Genomic DNA, 22,045 nt, shown 5'->3' with positions numbered 1-22,045 from the left:
TCTGAAAATAATCAATGTCCGTGCTATCAAGAGGAATCTTGAGATATATAATCTGCAGATGAAGGACATAATTCTATTGTACTACAATATACATGATGCCTGGACTGGTAATGACAATGGCTTAATTCTGTTAGTTTTTGGATAACAGTGTCCTATACCATAGCAAATGAGTGCTACATCTGACTTGGCACTGTTACTGCAACAAAGTCATCCTCAGGGACTTCACCTGACATGCAGGATTCCCGACAGACAATTCTAACAATTTCTCATTGTTTTTCTCTCATGAACTATGTGAAATGTGTTTGCAGGAGTCTTAAATCAGCCCAACTCCCTACAGCTGAATATTGATACTGCCGGTCCATACTGGCATATGTCTTGTGCAAGAAGCTTTCTCTTATTCAGAAACAACTATTTTAGACTTTCTTGACCCATTTAGGTTAGTCTTATTGGGGCTTCTTTCTCCAGATGGTCTCAGCAAAAATAACATTTTAAATTCATAGCCCTTTTTCTAAAAAAATGTTTGTTTCAACTTTATGAAAACCCAAAGCTTTTTATTCTTAGTTGAGGCAATACTTAACTGGGGGAAGGGACTCCAAAAGACCTAGCAGCCCAAAATGATACTTTTATATTTTAGCTGGGATCTTTGGCAGAAATAACTTTTCAATTTAGGCTTCATTTCAGTGCATCCTTACAAAATCTCACAACTTCTTCAAACCTATACTTTTCTATAGACTGTTTTCCAAGAGTTTTCCAAGACTTTCTGGTACAAAAGAGCTCCGTCCCAGGTCCTAAGCTTTAGTATATTGGTATGCTTGTGTGTATACACATGGATGTTTGTACACACATCCAAAGTAAGAAAGAGAGTATTTACAGTGTAATCACTTCTGTAATTGCAGTTCATAAATGATACCAAATAGCTTTAAATTAGCTTTAAAGTAACTCATTTGCAAATGCCAGCAATATAGCCAGGGTGGAAGACACCTCTGTGCTGCCTAGGCACCAAGTGCTTAGCTTCTTGGGCAGATTTTACAGTACTTATTGTGTGCAACTGTGTGTGTGCAACTTACTGTGTGCAATTTCAAGATAGCTCAGCAAGTCCACAGTTACAGCTCTGCTGCGGCTGCATTAAAGATTTTCTTTCCCTCTGGAGGAAACACCCTACGACTGAAACCCTGCCACCATAGTGACGAGCACAAGAGATCTCGTTTCCTGTGCTAACTACAGTCTTAGTCAAAGATTAAACTCATCACATGGGACTGAATGAAAAAACAAAGTTTGAGCAGGGGCTGAACTCCTAAAAAGACAAGTCTGTGGTATACAAAAGCTTTTGGTGATACTAGATGACCTTGTGAGCAAACGGCATGACCAATGCCAGCATACAGCTACAAGTCTTTCTCAGTTTGTCACTCTGCATCCTATATACTATGCACATCATACGGGGATGCTGGAGGTGAAAACTCCTGCCTTAGGAGGCACATCCAGGCTCACCGTCTGCACTCTTTTTTTCTCCTTTCCCTCATCCCCCCTCCTCCTGAGAGAGCAGCAGGCACCATGCCGTTTCCTCCTGCCCCTGCAAGCGAGCTGGGATCTCCCACGCCATTACCTCATCCTGCCGAAGCGGCTTGAGCTGATCCCCCTTTAACAACGCCTGGCTCCGTGCCTGCTGTCACCCATTTCCTGTGACCCTTCAAGGGTCTGATTCAAAACACATTTGTTGCAGCAACAATCTTTTGGCTGACTGCACCGGGTCTTATAGAGCTCTGTGTCTGTTTTGGTGAGTCTGGCAAAGGTTTTTTTACATATATATATATTTTTTTGTTACTAGCCTTTTTTATCCTTTTTTTTTTTTTGGTCAAGCAGTGGAATGTGTAAGTACAACAAGAAAGTCAATAACATTATGCAAACATATGCCTCTTATCCAGCCAGGGTGACCACTGCAGGCCAAACATAACAAACTGGCCAGATTTATTTAGATTTAAATTTATTTAAACCATAAAAATAAAGATTTAATTAGAGAAGCAATTTCTTTTTATTCCTTATTCCCTGCAGAGTATATGCATAGCTCCAGAGCCTGAAAATAAAATCCTGAAATGGAGAGATTAATATATTTGCAAAAAGAAAGGTTAAAAATGTTTGCGTTTGATGATTCTTCCAAATAATTTCAGCTACATAATTTCCCCTGTATAGAGTTCTTAGAAGCGCATTGGGAGAGGCTAAAAAACCTGTTTTGATGTGGGTTTCATTTCTAGTCCTGCAGATGCATGGCATTATGAATTAAAACTGTAGACTTTGTTAGCCACACTGACACGGCCCGGCAAGCTTCCCAGAAATGCCACGTCTGCGGCTGACAGCTACCTTTACTGATCATCATTTCAGCAGAAACCAAGTCTGATAAATTCCCTCCTGAAACATTACATCCAGTACAGATTGATTTTGATAAATTGCAAAGGGTTTTCAGTTTTATTAGTAACCTACTGGGCCAATGGTTATGGAAAAAATAATTTATGCTAGACACTCTCAGTGAATTTTTTCAATTCCGTGATTGCATTGCAAGCGTATGGCGTGCCTCACATTCTTTCCTAGCCACAGTGATTTCTGACCCAGAACATGAGCTTCCCTTACAGACAGCTGAGATGTCTGTATACTCTTACTGGTCCTCATTTAGGTATTTAGTAGGTTATACTGAACACGTGGACCCAAGAAGCCTTGTTTGTTTTCAGACATCGATATTAATATTCGTCTGTATTGAAGCTTTGGCTTATCACTGTGAATGCACTTTTAAATATCTGGTATATCAGCAGAGACATTTTTCTTGCTTTCTCTCCATTTTTTAATATAGAGGAAATGCTCATGAACACTTCATAGCTACAGGTCTACTAGCTTCCATTACGTAGCTTTATGCTGAGGAGTTACTTTCAAAGGAGACTTGAAGCAATTTATACTACTGCAGTATTGCGGCATCAATAAAACCCTGTGACATGCACTGCGGGCAGGCAACCTTCTGCTTGCAGCTGGGTGGGGAGACCTTGCTGGCATGTTACGTCTCCGCTCTGCTGCAGATGGGAAGGCAGGGAGAAGAGCTACATGTAACCGCAGAAGGCTTGAGATGCCTATAAATAAAGTTTTGTGCACATTTGTTGTGTGCGTTTGTTGCTGGTGTGAATTATAGAAAGCCAACAGTGAAAATCTTTTCTTCTTATTTTGAGGACAAGACTACATGGTCCAGTCATAGCTTGTAGTTTTACCTTTCAGTTGCCAAGTACAATGCAGAATTGTCAGGCGGTGATTTTTGCATGTTTCTGTGATGTTGTTTGGCAGCATTGATAATTGTAACATTTTTAACAAGTCTAAAGCATTGTAAGAAGAGAAATTATTGCAGTGGTTTCGTTTGCGTGTTCCTCTTACCACATGTAGCTGTTTCACTGGATGTTTCTATTGGTTACCAGGGCAACAGTTTCAGATCTAGCATGATTACCTGTATCGTACCACTATCAGAGATGTGGGCAAACTTTGGAAACTTATACATTGAGGAAATGCTGCTAGTTGCTAGGAGGCAGTTTTCAAAAGCTGTCTCAATGAAAATGCTGATATCATATGATTATGTCAACGGCTTTAAAAATGGCATTAAATGATCAGTTTGCTTAAAATATATTTTACTATAAATATATTTGAGTCAAGAAAATAGCTGCTTCTTCAGTGCATTATCATAGTTCCACAGATGTGCTCATTTAGAATAAATAAACAGTTTTTTAAAAAGCCTATAAATTATTTAAAGCCAGCTGTATTTTTGAGCCATAACTGATATATGAAACAGTCCATACCTGTGTCCTAAAAAATATTAAGAGTTCAGAGCTGCAGAATCTGAAATCCCTTATCAAAAGCCCAAACCGGAAGGGTCATAGAACAAAATTCTTCTTCCCAGGAAGTCTTAAAAGAATTTTACAAATATCTTTACTGAGAGTGGTGTAGGACTGAGAGGTGGTCATTGGACTTCAACTCTGTTATTAGTCTCCTCTGTTAAACAAATGAAATGTTGATTAAGATTTACAGGAATCCTATCTGTCCTACATACATGGAGCCGAGAAAGAAGGATCTGTCGCAATATCCAAATGTCATTAAGTCAGAGAGAACCAGTTGTGAAATTTTGCAGACATGTGGCTGCTTCGGGGTCACAAGATCAAGAGTGAGCAACTGTTTAGCCTGCCCCATGGCAGTGGCAGCATGTGTTAGCAAGATTTTCTGAGTGAAGTATGAACAATTGCTTTCACAGGGTTCATCCTCTCCGTGGAATCATTCAGCTTTTCTGTAACAAGAAAGGTATGAGTGGCCATGGATCTTGACACTTCTCGGTCATTGCTCCAATTTCTGAAATTTAAGCATACCTTAAATACTATTATCTAAGATCTGAACAAAACCATTATTATTATTATTATTATTATTATTATTATTATTATTATTACTTTACATTTATAAAGGGAAGAACACTAAAAGTAACTGTTTCCAGATTCCCTGGAATTTTCAATTTTCATTTTGGTCCTTTTTGCAGCTGTTAATTAATAATGAGAACCAGGTTAGGGCAGACACAGTTACACAGAATTATAAAACTGACTACTGGCAGTTGTTTAAAAATGAGTACTAGGGAAATTTTGGTGCTTCCCATTCTTTGCAAAAAGCAGCCAATAAAATCCCAACCTAGCTTATGAATTTCTTTGTTGCTAGAGCGGAGGCATGTTGATGAGATTCTCCAGTTTACTACACAGAGGATGCCTGATGGAGGAAGTAGGTGGAGGATTTCCCCTTAAGCAGGGAATGTTCTACTGCCACCACTACAGCAAAGACCTCTGTGTCACCTTCTCCACCAGACTCCACATTTCCCATGTGTGAATGGCAAGAATATACCTTGGAGTCAGGGAAAGGAGAGGGAAAAACAGGGCTCAGCTATGTCTCCCTGTCTGATATAAGGAAATATTGTTCCTCTATAGCTTTAATTGCTCAGATACTGGGCATCTCCAAATAAATTAAGTGCTCCTGGCTGCCTACAGCTCCCACTCATCACAGTATCTAGCATTGCTGGGATGTATAGGTTGTTGAAATAGTAATACAAAGAGCTGAAACTCCTTCATTAGCTTTACTAATTTCAGTAGTCTAAAACTGCCTTTTTCTTTACCTTCACCTTGCATCTGTATTTTGAAGGGATCCTGCTGAAGTGTATCCTCTTAGGTGATAACAACCTTGCTCTTTGCAGCCACCTTCATCATCTTGAACTCTCTTCTTCAGAGCCTTCACTGTCTTTGTCCCATGACTGTTTTCTCCAACTGGCACATTCTGGGTTTTGTTACACCATGTGATTCACCCACCTTTCTCAGCTCTCTGCTAGCCATACGGACAGGCAACCTGCCTCACGGCTGGTTGCAATGCATGTTGCTCTCCTCTGGTACCTCGCCTGATGCACTCCTTTCAGAAATTCTGAAGTAGACCTTGGACTTTTTGTTTTAGTCACCTGCTTACTTCCACAGCTGACAAATAAAGCAGCAGCCCCAGACTCTGATGATGAAGATCCACAGGTGAATGACAGAACTGTTTTGAAAAAGCTGTCAAAGACTAATATTCTTACTTTGAAATGTTGTTTCTAATTCCACTGGTTTCTGCAGTTGGTACATCCCCTATTCTGGAGAAGTGCGCTGAAAGGCAGCAGATTTCTCTCTTTTTTGCCCTCCACTTTCAGCTAAAAATTCTTCCTCTACCGAAAGGCAAGAGGTACAAGTTACTTATGACAGGCTGAATGAGGCAGCTTCAAAGGAAAAATAAATATTCCTCAAATCCACCTTATTTTTGACAGGTTTCTAAGAGGTTCCACAAGAATATGATTAACTCAAAAAATTATTAGAGAAATATGTTCAGGTTTTGTTGGGGTTTTGCAAGGTTCCACTTTCACTTTAGAATCTAAATCTGCAAACTGAGGCATAGGTGAGTGTCTGCTCATGTGTGTGGGGGTAACCCACATAATAGTGTGCAGGATATTTACTCTGGTTGTTTTATATATATATATGTAAATACGCATCTAAAATTTGTTTTAAAAACAAACTAGTTTTCGTGGGCAACAATGTCTTTGAGTTGCCTTTTCCTTTCCAAGTTAGCAAAAGCAGTTTCGTAGTCTTAGGGCAAATTAGAGGAGTTTCATCAGTTATTTCCTTCCTTCCTGTTCCACCAGTGGTGCAGGCTTTGAAATGACTTCTCAAAAACATCACTGCACACTGAAATCATGAAACACTTAGGCCCATAAAACTGTTGAGCTCCATTCACATCGGCTGCCCAGCTGCACAGCAGGCCAGCACAGGGATAAGCCCCTTTTGCCGCCTCACGTCCCCCTTCCTCTCCCTATGCCCTGGCCAGGGGCAGGCCACCTGCATTAATTTTGGCCTCCAGTCTGCCCTTCCCTGCTTGCCCTAACACTAATGGCCAGGCTTGGCCCCCACCTCCCCAGAAAGCACTGGACACCCTGTGGTGGGGCAGGGCCTGAGGAAGGGCAATGGTGTCGGGATTTCATTGCTGCCCCTGTGAGGAGCCCTCAGCCGGGAGGAGATCTTGGCCCCGAAGGGGCTCATGGCAGGAAGCCAACCTTTCTCCTGGTCCCTCACTCCCAGGAGGGCGCAGATGGTAGAGCTGCTGGCCAGCATCAGCCCCACGGCCACCTCAGGGGGCAGCAGGACCAGCTAAACAGGGGGGGTGGCTTCATCCTGCGGGCCTAAGCCCACTTTGGGGTTTAACGAGCAATTAGCAAGGCCGAGTTAAGCCGCTGCTCCCGGGCTGCGCGGGGCGGGCAATAGCAGAGTTGGTAGTGAGTTGCTGGCTTTGAAGAGGAGGACGGACGGGTGGGAACGAAAGAGCGGCGGAACGAGCGGGCGGCGCTCGGAGTGGCCACCGGGAGGACTGGGTAGGGCGCCGGCTGCCGGAGAATGGCGCCGCTGCGAGTGCTGGAGCTCTACAGTGGCATCGGGGGGATGCACCAGGCCCTGAAAGGTACCGGCGAGTGGCTGTCGCTAGCGCGTCCCTCGGTGCTCGCTGCCGCCGCAGCCCTGCAGTGCGCCTCCTCGCTCCCGTCCCCCCCGCCTCCTCGCCCACCCGCGAGGGCGCCATCTTCTCGATGGGACCCCGACGGCTGAGGGGAGGCTGTGGAGGACGCCATCTTCTCGATGGGGCGGGCGGATTAAGGTGGCCCTTCTCCTCCCATAGCCCCTTCCCCAGCTGGGCGTGTCGCCTCACGCCGTCGTCTTGCACAAGCACTATGTGGAAGGAAGGTGTGGGGTGGGAGGACGGCCTTGTCCCCTCATTCCAAGCCCTGGAGTCACAGCCTGCGCCTCTGGAGGACAGAAGAGTGACTTTATGGTGGTGGGGCTGGTGTTAAAGGGAGCTAGTTTGGTGGGGGGGGGCTGCGTGGGGGTGAGCAGTAAGGGAGATTGGTAACTAGGTTTTGGCTAGCAGTGTCTTGCATTAGGGGTCTATGGCTGTAAGCTGAGCAATGCCTGAAAGCGTTTGTGGCCTGCTGGGTGGTACCAGGTAACCAGAAGTACGCTGGGATGGATGTTATGGATCCATGGACCTTCTTCGGCCCAGGCAGCTACATCTGGGAAGGCTGTGATTTTGTGTTCATCAAAACATGCTCTCTCTTCTACTGACACACCCCTGCTGCAAGTGGGATCGGGACCACACAGGCACGCAGCGTGATACTCTGCCAAATTAGCCAGGTTATCCCATAGGCACGCACGCAGACTTGGTTTTCATGGCATGTAATTAGGTGAATAGCTGATATGTGATCCATATATGAGACTGGTATAACACTTTCCAAATATGAAAACTGGTCTAGTGAGTTCATGCTAGACTATCTGCCCAAGTGAGTGTTTGTTTTGGTACAAGGAACCCTGGAAGTGAGTTTGCTGTATTGTTAAATGTATTGCATGCTTGTTAAAGCATGGCCTGGGTGACCTTCAGCAAGTCCTGTAGAATCGATGACTTGGCTTCCCCAAATAAAAAAATGAGCTAGGGCTATTGATCTCCTTTGTAAAGTACCCTGCGCCCTGTTACTTTGAAGTACAGGTTTTAACAAAAATTTGTTTCATTTAAGAGAATCACCATAATAATTTTAAATTGTAATGACAATCCTTCAAATACTTCAGTCTTCATAAGCATTAGCAGACTTTCGATTATACTCTAAAACAGAGAGCATTTTCATAAAAATGTCAGGAGAAAATTTACCTTATCTTGTTATTTTTCCAGTGAGATGAGCAATATTAAAAGGTTATGCTTACAGAGTAGAATCCATTTAGCATTGTTCATTCACTTAAAACATACTGACAGTTGGCAGTGCAGCATTTTTTCTACTACCTAATTTTTACTTGAATGTGTATATATGTTTTTTATATGTATAATGTGTAAAAACACATGATATACCAAAAGAGATACCTACATTGTTAGTGTAAATAGTCCTAACTACCTGTTGTGGGGATGCATTTTCCTTATTTCCAGAGACATCCTTACATTATTAAGAGCAAAATAGGTCTTTGTATGGAACTACAGATTTTGGAGTCTTTGTGGAATGAAGAGGGTGGTATAGCTGTAACAGTAACACTCTACATTTCTAGTAGTCTGATTTCTGAAGTGATGAGGAACTATCTATGTATTGTAAACAATTTCCATATTTCCATAAAAAATGTGTTTCCCGAAACTTCGCCTACGGCATGGTCCTTCACTCAGCCATTTGTCATGTGTTGGTGTGTGTATGTAGGTAACAAATCTTTACTGAATGTTATCTAGCAATGTTCTTAACATGATTATAGATGTCTTGTGAATGTTTGCTAGTGTTCTGCAATAGTTAACAAATTGTAATGCCACATGTGATATCCTATGGATGGCTACCTAAGAGTGAGTCATTTACAACACAACAAAATACTTAAAAGAATGGGAATATTGTGAATGCAGCTTTAGAAGATTATCAGAATACTATAAACATGTACCCAGTGGTAGTTACTGTGCATATGAAGGTTTGAGAGCGTATATCACCTTTATATATTGTGTAGTTTGGATGGTGAAGGAATTAACCAATACCCTTATGTTATTTCCTGAAAGGGTAAATTTACTGCCAAGCTTACGGTTTCTGAACTTGCTGAACAAGTGCATCAGTGTCAGTGCATGTTGTAATTTCTGTTATTCTGGGCTTACATTTGACTGAAGAAATTACAGTAAGTATGAGTAGTGAGACACGTTTTTTGTAGTAGTGTCAGCCAAAGCAGATGAAGGGACTATGTGTAAGAGGAGACTTAAATTGTTATTTGTGTAAATGACCCTAGATAGTACTAAATGGCTAAGTACCAATTGAAATTTGCAAAGTGGATAGATGCAATGCTGTTTGCATTACAGTTGGTATAATTTTTTTTCAAATTTGGGTGCTTATTTTTCTGAGAAGCATATGACAACTCAGCCCATAGGTGTTGTGTTGTCTTGGAAAAAGTCCAAGTCGTACACTTCTAGATGAATATCTTGCTTTGTTGTTAAAGCTAATAATCAGGCAATTTGAATAAAAAGGGTTATATGCAATTTGCACTGAACTAAGTATTTAATGACTGGTCATTATGTAAAACTGGTTTTGATTAATTCAGTTGCATTCAGGAATACTGATGCAGATAGGCATTTTGATCCTTTCTGCTGTTTTCTCTTTCCAAGTCTTTTAGACATCTGGATTCAGTTTTCTTATACAATTTATAAAGGAACAAAGTAAAGTCAAGGGGCATTTAAGTATTTGCTTTTATATGGAAATCAAACAAACAAGAAAGAATGTTCCTCTGTAAGTACTTTAATAATAGGGTTTCTTATATGTTTTAGGCCTATATGTGTACATGAAACCATACTTGAAATAAAGTCCTTCATTTTGCCAGTGCTTTCATAAACCAGATACACGAGAGATGAAGATTATGTGTAATACTTTATTTTCTTGTTGTGGTTTCTAGTGAATCTATGCAGCCAAGAAAAATAATGGGAACACGTAGAAAAGAGAGAGAACATGGAATACTTCAGTGGCAGCACTCCAGGAAAGCTACTTGTTCTACAAAAGGTGTTCTGCAGTTCTGGCAAATTCTGGCTCACTGTTGGTTCCTGGCCGTCTTATGTAGCCAGTTTCGTGGCCAGTTAGGTTTAGCAGAGCTGGTCCAACTTGCTACTTTTCTATGAAATTGCTAGTGTTTTCAGTTGGCAAGTAGGTATTTTCCAGGAAATCTGACACTGCCTTTCTACCCTTAAGCCCTTTTTGGCTCTGATCTTTCATAAACCTAGTTTTAGGATAGCATATACTTGAGCTTGCAGGATGAGGATGTTCATTGTTTTGGCAGCTGTCATTAAAAGTAGAAGGTATTTGGCACAGAGTAGTGTGCAGTTGGTTTTGAGATTGTCTGTGCATACAGTAAGAAATAATTCAATTTTAATAAATTCACAGAAGTTTATACTCTTATAAATAAGTGTTTCTATATTTCTGTACATAGAAGTTACTAGTACATAGTCACATAGTTGAATCAGGTTCTTTTTGACAGTGAAAAGAAGGATGTTCCTGAATTTAGATTTCAGTCCAAAACTGAAAAAGAAAAATCTTCGGGATTGTCTAGCTCTGTGTTGATACTTTACCTGTAGATGATTCAGCATATGCAGAATTTCTAGTTTTAGGTTTTGAATGCTTTATGATAGTATTTCAAGTTTAACAGCAAAGACACGCAAAAAGATATAATTTAGAAGGTTGAGCTTGATTAAGGTCAGAGGTCAGGGAGTCTATTCATGTTAACAATTCATACTCTGGAAAGACTGAGGCAGCTAAGAGATGGGAGTGCATTTCATCCCTTCCTCACACCGTGTGCTCCAAACTTTGCGATGTTTATAAAGGTTGATGTTTAGATTATGTAGGTCTAAATCTATGATACTTTATATATATGTGTGTGTCTGTGTGTATGTATGTGTGAATATATTCTTTATATATAAAGTGCACAGTTTCTGCAGTGAAAAACACAGTGGTTTATTTTTAGAAAATCTATGGCTACAAATTAATTTCCTTAGCAACTTTCCATCAAACAAACAGGTTGCTCTTCCTCATTCCCAACAAAACAAACTTAAACTGGCTTATTAATTTAGGCAGTTTTCCCATAAAAAATGTGTTCCAGGTCTTGGCCCTAGTGTTTGTAATCTGCCAAGTCACTGAAAAAAGTCTCTGTGCATAAACTATGAAAGGACATCTTTTAAGAAATTACCATAATTTTGCAGTAATAACGTAGGGATATTTTTCCTCTGCAATTGTTATATTTCAATTTTATAGAGTAAGAATTTGAGTCTCTTGTACTCCTGTCTTCTCTGTTTATTCACTTTATTTGATTATCTCTGTGCATTGCACTTTATTATAAACTGGTGTGTGTAATTACACAGAGCATAAGTGTGTTAGGAGGAGACACAAAGCAGACAAAACTGACAAGCAGCTTTAGGATTCAGCACAATGCAAAACAAAAATATTGCCAGTTTGAGCAAGCTTTTACACCTAAGCTCATTTTGACATAATGCTTCTCTAAAATATAGCCATTCGTAGCACAGGATGGTGCCAGTTGTGCTATAATGTAAATTTACATAGTTTGTGTGGCTGAACGTGAACTCTGTATAAATAGAGCAGTGAAAAAAGTTGCTAAGTATCCTGCAGGAAGCAAGTATCAAGTTTACTGATAGTCGTGTTGACTGTAGCCATGGGCGATTCAGCCTAATCATGTCAGCCAAGAGCTGACAACTCATAAATGAAATCTTTGCTCTCTGTTTTAAAAGAAAACAGGACTGACAAAACATGTGACTAATCTTCCCTTGTCCATCTGTTTCCATATACCTGTTAGAATAGATAATTGTCTGTCTCTCATTTTCCAATATGCTGAGATCCACCAAACTCTGCTCTTAGTGGAACACCATGCTCTGCTGACATTGATGATTCTATTACAAAAGTACAGTGGTGAGTATAAACCAGGTCTATGTTAATTTTAAGGTCTGCTAGAAACACATAACAAAGGGATGGATTCTGAAGAGAAAAAGGACAGATATTATAATGTCAGAAATTCTATTTTCAGTGTTTGAAGATGACTTGAAGATAACAAAGAAGATGTCTGAAGATAACCAACCCTTTGCGTTTGTTTTTTCCAAATCAGAAGCTAAATGCGCCCATCCTGTCTGTCTTTGTTTCAAATGCTACACCTTCCAATCATTACAGCACTGTCCCTTTCACTCAAGTGACTACTACATAGCTGAAATGGCTTGTAAGCATTGTGTATACAATAAAAGAATTGGCACCAAAGTTTGACTCCAGTATAAATAACGGTAAAAAAAATGATTCTGTGTGGATCCTAGAGGTTTTAAGACTCAAGTGCAAAATCAGTACTTTCTTAATAGTATGATAAAAATTTGAGTTCACCTGCTTTCAGCCAAGAGAGAGGATTACAATCTAGTCTGCCTAAAAATAAGCCATAACACCTCCCTCAGTAACTTCCCCATCATGTCTGTGGCTTCCTTTTGACATACAACATCTCTTTCAGAAATGTGAAGTCTTGGTTCAAAAACTCAGGTGTTGAGGAACATTGCAAATCAAGTATTCCAGCAGCTGCTTAGTTTCACATAGGAAATGTGTATTATTTTTCTTTAGTCTGCATAAAATTAAATTCTTCTCTGCATAGTTGTAATGCTCTTAAATGGCTGTGTTTTGAAAATTGGACGTACTTGTTTGGAAAAAAAAGTCTCCAGAGCTGTGTCTGTTTCTGTGTTGAAGTTCTGCTATATATTCTGGAGAGTTGATTTAACATCTCACTAAGTCAGCAGTTCAGGGGCATTTTCATATTCCTGAGTTGCTTTTGTGCCTTTTGTCAGTAGGGATAGTTAAACACAGTCTTGATTCTGTTAGGTTTGTTTTGGGTTTTTTTAGATTCTGCTTTCAGTCTTTTTTGTGATACATTCCTACAGTCATTTTCAAGTAATAAATATAGTTGCTATAGCAAAATGGAGTATCAGAGTTTGACATCAAAGTTTTTTAAATTTCAGGAGAAGTTCTTTAAAAATGTTTAATTTTCACTTTGTTTGAAATTTACACAAGCCTTTCTTTGTTAGGTTGGATGTGTGAGATCTGCTTGTCTACTCGAGCTCCTTCATGCGTTTCCAGGGTATTTCCACACAAATACGCGTAATCAGCTTTTAGAGGGAGTCTGTTCTGTCACAGGAACTCCCAAGTGAGCCACAGCTTTTGAGTGAAAAGGAGGAGAAGCTTTGAAAAAATTACTAGGCCTTTGAATTGAGAAGAGAGGATGTCAGGTGGAATAGTTCAGGAAAAGTTCTTGTCCCTTTTCCATGTGGGTTAACATTTCTGGTTTAGACTGAACATTGTATTGCAAGGGGATTAAAGGGGATTCAGTAAATTCCTGTTAGCTGTGTGCTCTCTATCAGTATTTCCAGGCATTTGGGTCTGTGAAGTCCCTTCATGCAAATCCTCAGTAGTTCTTTTTTCTTGTATGTATGTAGGGAGAGATTGGATTGATGCTAGTAAAAAGGATGAGCGTCTGAATCACGAGTTGTGAGAGAAAGCACACTGCCTGCATTTCCAATTGTCAACTTTAAACTATGTATTAATTTAGATAATAATTTGAGGTTCTTGTTTGTGGTGGTTTTTTTTTTTTTTTTTTCTTCTGGAGTGCTTGGAACACGCAGTAAGGATCAGCTTCTCACGACAATGTATTTTAAAAACTGAAAGAATAAATAACTAAAGCAGTTTCTTAAACAGTACTTGAAGTTTGTTCCCATTACTTAACGTGTTACAACTTTGTTTTAAGAATATGAAAGTGTTGGTTCTTGAATATGCTTGTAACTTGAGACAGTCAACCTGCTATGGCGATGTTCTTTTCACGCTAGATGTCAGTGTTAATGCACCTGTTCTGTAACCTCAGGTGTAGTCATTCTGTCATCCTTGTGGATACACCTGTATTTAATAACTTCGGTTACAATTTATGGTCAAAATGTCAAGACAGTAACTGCAAATAATGATTCGTATGTTCACCCTTAATAGGCGGCTGTCTGTAAATCTTTTCCTTGTGAAACTCCTATTCTTTTTGCTCTCTATTGCACTAAGTAAACCCAGGAGAACCAGACTGGTCTTTGTTAAAATGTCTGCTACAATCTTTCCAATACCCAGATTTCTCTTTCATCTTAGTTTTAAACAAGGTGGTGTGGTTTAGCTCCAGCTGGCCACTAAGCACCACGCAGCCACTCGCTCATTCCTCCCTGGTGGGATGGCGGAGAGAATTGGAAAAGTGAGAAAACCTGTGGGATGAGACAAAAACAGTTTAATAGGTAAAGCAAAACAAGGAATTCATTCACCACTTCCCATTGGCAGGCAGGTGTTCAGCCATCACCAGGAAAGCAGGGCTCCGTCATGCCAAACGGTTACTTGGGAAGACAAAGGCCGTAACTCTGAATGTCTTCCTGCTTCCTCCTTCTTCCCTCAGTTTATATGCAGAGCATGATGCCATATGGTATGGAATATCCCTGTGGTCAGTTGGGGTCAGCTGTTCCAGCTGTGTCCCCTGCCAACTTCTTGTGCACCCCCAACCTTCTCACTGGTGGGGTGGGGTGAGAAGCAGAAAAGGCCTTGACTCTGTGTAAGCACTGCTCAGCAGTAACGAAAACACCCCTGTGTTATCAGCACTGTTTCCAGCACAAATCCAAAACATAGCCCCGTACTAGCTACTGTGAAGAAAATTAACTGTCCCAACCAAAACCAGCACAGATGGCCTTGAAAACCTGAAAGATAGTAGATGGGTGATGACTGCATCGCTCAAATTTAAATCTGGTGGGGATGTTAATAGTTGGTTTTTCATGCTCTCAAACTGTAAATAATTAGCTGACTAACAGTAATTCATAAGGTGTCTCGTAAGGTCATTTGTTAATATGTTACTTGAGCCTGTTGTGAGATTACTCAAAGATGTGGCTATTTGCCTTGTTTCTTTTGATTCACCAAATTTTTTTTTAAATAGCCTGTTTTTCATCTGGGGCTTCATAATAGTGACTGTAATGTACAGTCACCGTTTTCTGCCTGCGGCTGTAACGGTGACCACCTGGATATCTTCCTGGATAAAAAGCCTCAGTGAAGGTGTTGTGGTTAGTAATAATAAATAGTGTGGCATGATAAGCAGTGGATTAAACACTGTTCTTTTTATGTCTTTAGCTTCTGTAGAACCTATTCTGTTAACTCTATAAGTTAACCATTGCTTATTTACATTCTTTTTAGTGTATTTTTCTTTTGGGATTTTAACTCTCAGTAGATTTGTTACACTGTGCTCGCTTCTTTTCAACAACACCTCTAAGTGTCCAGTAGTACTTCTGCTGATATCAAGAGAAGAGGAACTGCCAAATGTTGTCCTTCAGAGTGTTTGGTATTTTTGGGACCTTGAACCCAAAGGAGGCAGCAGTTGCGTTCAAGGCCCAAGGTTTTATTGGAATATAAGCACAAATGTTTTTCAGGCAACTTTTAAAGTTTTATTGCAAGAGTAGCTGTATCTCACATGTATTTATTGGTGCCATTTTTTCACAATGAGAAGTAGTATACTTCTGAAATAGTACATTTAGTTCCTGTGAGTTGTCAGTGGCTGGAGAAGCTCAGGTGGTAGCAAGGGGACTCAGCAGATTGACTCAGGCTGTGTTGCTATAGCTAAGGAACTTGGTGGCCGCAGAGACCAACTGAGTGCAGGTGGAAGTGTTGTACAGATGCACCCTGTTTGGAGTTTGTGTGACTGTATCGACAGATTAAGAAGTGTGCAGTTAGCTTCCATTTTTGGATATATAAGGAAGGGAAGTATTTGCCATATGGTTAGAAACCAGCATATTTTTCATATGAAGCTTTAAAGGCAGCACAGCAGAGTTTGATAATGTAGTTTCCCTCGAGCATAACTGTAATGCAACTGAACAAATGCATTTTTCCAAGAGCGGTAAAGAGAAGTTACATTTTTCAAATTATTTTTTTAATTTTAGAAAGCTGCATGTCTGCAGAAGTTGTTGCTGCTGTTGATGTGAACACTCTCGCCAATGAAGTTTATAAGCACAACTTTCCAAGCACTCCATTATGGGCAAAGACAATTGAGGTGAGTAACGATTATCTTTTTTGCTCTAGTATGGCATTTGTAGAAGTTGTCTTCACTATTCTTATTAGTAACAAAAGAAACAAAAAGATTTAATTTTTGTTGTTATGAATATAGCAGTTTTACAATAACTTTGATTTCTTATGCTGTGGTGGTTTGTTGAAGTTAAGGGATACTCACACTGCAATCTTTTCATGAAGGTCTTCACTGCTGCATCAACAAAGGTTACATGAATGTCCAGAGGAATGCTTACCAGCAGTAAAGGAATGGCAAAAATCATACTTTCAGATTAAAAAAATATTTTCATGTGTTCTGAAAGAATTTAATTAAATCATTTGGAGCCATGCCTTCGTTTTGTCGTTATAGTTAATCTGAGTAAAACACAAGAAAATATACTGGATGGGACAGCCTTGCATTTTTTTGTGGGCTCAATAGATCAAATGTTTTAGGAATTACGTCCCTTTTCCAAATTATTTGAAGAAGAGCTAGGTAAAATTGGCTTCTGTTTTAATAATCGAGGGGCAAACTAGGCATATGGTTTTGTCTGGATTTAGTTAGGAAATACTGTATATGTCTTTTTATTATATTATTTATATCATGTTATTAATGAATACTTACATATATATAATTTTATTTTTATATATAAATATATATGTATTTATATTACAGTTTTACAACATGACAGTAAAAGATTCTGAATTTGTTTTAAGATGCCAGCTTAAGTAAGACTTAAATAGGTGGCTAAAGGTTAGATGCTATTCAGCACTCAATAATAACAGGCTAAATTATAGTTTACAGTTTTATATGGGAAAAGAAGAAGAATGCTAGCTTATGCCTCCTTACAGTAGATAAGAGCAGATTTCAGTCAGCAAGATCTTCTTTAAATTTATTGGAAAAAATAACTGCTTTTGTCTAGGTTCTGTGGGCAGTTATATTTGCTATATAGATAATCCTGAAAATATGTAAGGCAGTGATTTCTTTGTCTAGCTGATAGTTACTTGATCACTATCCTTCTCTCCTCTTAATATGTTGTCCTCCTAGTGTTGCTTAAAATTTAGTTTAGAAGAACTTCTACCCGTATAATTAGTTCATGCTACGAACCTAATTCTTTTTCTCTCTGAACATTAATATTTTTGCAGAGTAGAGCTTTCAGCCATATAATATCTTTGAGGGATTTTTACTGGGCAAAACTAGAATGAAGTAAATGTCACAGAATGCATTGATAGTGAGCTCCTAAGAGTTAACACACCCAGTTTGGACTTGCAAAAATTATTTTGTTAACACCTGAGCTACTTTTCTGCTCAGATAGTTTGTCTTTTGAGAAGATCTAATATTTTTTTACCTGTTCAGAGTATGTTAATATTGTTTCTGATGTACAAAGGCTTCATGTCTGAGAATAACACTTCATTTGGAGGAGGGCTGGGGAGAAATAACTAGTCAGTGTTCTGATGTTATCTACTGAAAGAACCACTACACACCTCTTCTGAAAGAATGAATAGGTAAAACCCTCAAGATTATGTATAGATGCTGACATCATTAGTGGTTTGGTTCATATTCAAAACAGTTAATGCATATTTACATTGTACGGTTTGCCAAGGTAGAAAAGAATGAAATTTTAGGTCAAATGGGAGATTAGGTAGTTTTTTGCTAGATGAAGCATATAGTGGAAGTTAAGAGGAGTAGTTTGATCTGGAAGGTGACTTACGAGTTTGATACAATTTACAAAACTCAAAATTCTTCTATTTTTTTCCTTATTCAGGGCATAACACTGAAAGAATTTGACAGATTATCTTTTGATATGATTTTGATGAGTCCTCCCTGTCAGCCATTTACAAGGTAGATATAGCACACTTTGGAGAAAAGTGCTGTTGTTACAGCATGTAAAGTGAGAAATGGTTTAAAGAGTGACACCATGTGTGGTTCATCTGTGTATCTTTCTCTTCCTAAGCAAAAATGTAGTTCTGCTCACCATGATGTTTACTGAAGTGGAAGAAATGCATCAATTTTGAATCTTACTTATTGATCACATTTCTTGTAGATTATATTTTAATTCAATATAAATCCAATAAGCTTCTTACAGCCCTATTTTGCATACCATATTGTTCCTCTGACAGTGAAATTCAAAGATTTTGCTGTTTAGGAGTGCTTCCTTTTCTCTTAGATATCAATCTAATCTTTTCCTGGGGCAACTCCAGAACGAGAATTTGAATTTCTCACTGCTGTCTGAGACTGAGTGTAATCTGTTTTCATTTGTACATTGAAAATTGTGTGTGCACACAAATAGTTTAATCTGAGGAATATTTCTATTTCACCCAAGACTAGGAGGGTAATGCCTTTGAAATGATTTTGTGGATGGTATAGAAAAATATCTTGCTGCTTAAGAACTGAACTCACTGAGATGTTATTTGTCAGATTAGTTTCAAATTTGTATCACTTGACAGCAGTGACCAGTGGAGGTAAGATTCTAGTACCTGTACTCATGCAAAGTAGTAGCTTCATGAAAAAGTCTGTTGATGGTGATGAAACTGCTTGTGTAAGAAAGTACATTGAATGCTCTAAGGTTAAAAAGAAATCCCTCCAAAGTGGTGCTGATCTATAAAAATGTCTTTGTGCAAACCTGTGATGTATATAGGAACCATTCCTTCAAAAATGTTTTTTTATATTATGGTGAAAAGCAAAATGTGTGTATGACTAATTTAGAGACATGCTAAAGCTCTTCTACCGAGGCTTTATTCTTTTTTAAGAACCAATACAAGTGTAAGTTAGGAGAACACAGGCCTGGAATTGTTAAATTATGTTATCGTTTTTATAGCCTAAATGAGCTGTCCAGTTTAATGTTACAAAATTGGTTACAAATTTATTCACATGCAGCTCAATCCTGGAAAATGGTGAACACTGAGGCTTTAATTAATAGAAATAATTTAATATACTCAATGTAAAATAGCGGGGTATTCCCGGGAGCCCAGTGGGGTTTTTTGTTCTTTAAGAGCCAAGAATCTTCAAGGGGTTTGCTGGACAAGGCCAGAATGCAAAATGCTTTGCAGACTGGGGAGTGGATTTCATTACTGAATGCTTCAATTTTAACCTCGCGGTGAGCTGATGGATTACAGGGGCAGACTTTCATCCTTAGAGCATTTCTTAGGACGCTGCCTCTGTGAGCAGGTCCTCATGTCTGTACATGATGCTTTTGCAGAATCCCGTTTTGAAACTCAGAGCAAAAAGTGTCAGTGTTCAATAGAAAAATGTAAGTCAAATGTCAGTCTGCTCCAACTAATGTACAGGTGTTTCTTTATTCTTTCTTAGAATTGGCTTGCAAGGTGATGTATCTGATCCACGGACAAAGAGCTTTCTCTATATCCTTGATATTCTCCCAAGGTATAAATGAACTTCTACCTCAGTTCTTAAGTCTTTGTTGTAACTAAGTAGGTCTTTTATATTTCAGTGAGACAAGTCATCTACCCGCTTTTACAGGGATACTACTAGTACTATGTTGTATTACTTGTTTGTTTTCACATGTAGCTTACAAATACTTGTATTTTACTAATGCCATCATCATCTCATAGTTACTGTATATGCTTTCATTGTTTGATTTTCATTTTACTGTGTGTCTGTTTAAACTGTGGCTGTATCATAAATGAAAAAAATTGACTTAATTTGTTTTCAGTTCAATATCAAACTTGTACCGCAAGGAATAGGTAACATAACAGAATAGTTTGCTAATGGTAACGCCAAACATGAAAATTGCTTGAATAGCAGGTTAAAAGCTTTGATTCAACATTTAGTCACCTTTTGAGTAGGTAGCATTTGAAAGTTTGTTGAAATATGTTGTTGACTGCACAATATGATATATCTTCTGTCCCATTCCATTCTTTCTTAAAGTGTCTATTCTGTCTTTTTGGTGCTGCTTCTAGATATCTTGGGGCAGATTGTGTATTTTTGGTTTGTAGTATAATCTCTTGTTTTGAGTAGTAATACTAAAGAATTCAAATAGCACTGCACTGTCTGAACAGTGCCCTTTGTCTTTGTATTGATCTGTCATTTTTGTCTGGTCAGACCCCAGTTCCTAATAAAAGAGCCATAATTATTTGTATTATGTATGCCTTAAATTTTTAAACAGTAAGTCCAAACAGAGTGGTTTTTGCCCACCTAAATTGTTCTTACTCAGAGTGTTAAAAATCAACTTCAAGTAATGCTTGTAGTCTTTTTTGGGAAGAGATGCATAGCACTGTAAGAATCCTTCCTGGGGAAGTGGAGCAAGCAGTTGCTCAAGGCGATTACCCAGCAGAAATCTCTGCTTCTGGATTGAGATGTCCAGTGGGCGCCAATTGCCATGAGCCTGAGAATTTGCATCAGTTACAGTCCACCAGGCACTTACCATTCCTGGCAGTTGTGCTTCTGCTGGAGACTGGGACAGCTCTTCTCTATATATTCCTTCATTGGTTAATCTTGCTCACAGAATTGGAGGAGGAGAAAGGGAGGTTTGGCTGTCTCTCTTTTTTTCTTTTTTGTTTGTTTGTTTGTTTGTCTTTTAATGAATACTTTCTGCACAGGAGGAAACTAGTACCAACAACAGCCTTTCTTTCAAACTGCCATTAACACTGTGAGAAAAGGGTCTTCATCCTTCTTCCAGAAACAACTTTTCTGCAGCCAGCAAGGTTAAATGGGACCACCTCTTTGCCCTTGTCATCAGCAGATAGAGAACACAGATACAGAAGGGCTGAGTGGCTTGGCTGGGATCACCTAAGAAGTCTGTGGCAGAGAGCACAGTACAGAACACAATACAGATTCGATAGCCTAGTAAGTTAGACAATTAAAAGGTAAAAAGAAATATTGTTATTACTTCCCCACTTCTAGCAGAGGCACAAAAATAGCGAGATAATGTGGGTTTCCAAAAGTTACAAAGGATGTCTTTTCTGGAACAAGGAATGTAATTCAGTCATCCAGACTGCCCTTTCACAATGATAAATTAAAACCAGCAGATAGTGTGTAAGTTAATGATTTGTCAGAATAATAGTACCTTCCTTATCCTTACGAGAATCCTGACCTCAGTATTCCTTTCCATTAAACTCGGACACAGTTAAGAAGCTGGCTGCCTTTGGGACGCTGTTGTGCATTAATATGGAAATGTTGCTTCCTGGTTGCTGTGGGCTCAGCTGGATAAAAGGCAGAAGCTTTTCCTTCTCAAACCAAAGCTTTAGACACTGCAGGACATCTGTTTTTCGTCATGACGGTGCAAAGGAGCTGGGCTTGGCTATGGCACTTTATCTCAACACCCCATGAGACCCTGCTGACGTGCCTTATCTCCCTTGGGCAGGCTGTTTCTTGAGGCAGTACTTAGTGGAAGCAGTCTGTAATATGTTCAAGATGGTGGCTTCTGCAGAGTTTCTCAGTTTCAATAGATTTATGTTTTACTGAGATAGTGTTTGTGTATTTTTTGGATATGACATGTTTGCCAGACATTGAGTATGGAGTATTTCAGCCCAAAAAAGGGAAATTCTTAATATAGTAATTATCACTTTGCAGTCTAAATTGGTACAGCATGCGTTTAGTTTATGGAAACTATAAAGCAGTTTTTCATTCCTTGGCTGTTCCTACCTTATGTTCGAAATATCATGAAATATTCTTGAATACTATAATGAAATGTCGCTGAAACGAGGCTTAAAGATAGCCTGGGAAGACAAATATTAGAGATATGGAAAGGCCAATTTCAAGATCTGGAGATATCTGGGAAATCTTTGGAGCACCCAGCCAGCAAACAAAGTCTGACCCAAATGGTCCGGATACTGCCTGTTTATCATGTCCAAGCCATAACCCAGGGAAATGTAATGCTGACATCAAAGTGCTACTTATACAGACATGTTTGTAATGTT

The 22,045-nt window shown here is 39.2% G+C and overlaps 1 protein-coding gene across 1 annotated transcript in view; it reads left to right on the top strand.

Moving 5' to 3' along the window:
- Nucleotides 1-6,825: 6,825 nt before the first annotated feature.
- TRDMT1 (tRNA aspartic acid methyltransferase 1) overlaps nucleotides 6,826-22,045 on the top strand; it is a gene marked incomplete at its 3' end in the record, with an annotated part of 29,859 nt that continues 14,639 nt past the window's right edge. The window contains exons 1-4 of the mRNA XM_082014961.1: nucleotides 6,826-7,020; nucleotides 16,069-16,178; nucleotides 17,935-18,011; nucleotides 19,479-19,550. Coding sequence (XP_081871087.1) covers nucleotides 6,957-7,020; nucleotides 16,069-16,178; nucleotides 17,935-18,011; nucleotides 19,479-19,550 — 323 coding nt within the window. The 5' untranslated portion in view covers nucleotides 6,826-6,956. The remainder of the gene's footprint in view (nucleotides 7,021-16,068; nucleotides 16,179-17,934; nucleotides 18,012-19,478; nucleotides 19,551-22,045) is intronic.

The sequence above is a fragment of the Phaethon aethereus genome (genome assembly GCF_964289735.1).
Source record: "Phaethon aethereus genome assembly, chromosome: 2".
Classification (NCBI taxonomy): domain Eukaryota; kingdom Metazoa; phylum Chordata; class Aves; order Phaethontiformes; family Phaethontidae; genus Phaethon; species Phaethon aethereus.
The sequence above is the reverse complement of the archived record's forward strand: the minus strand, read 5'-3'. Positions and strand labels throughout refer to the sequence as shown.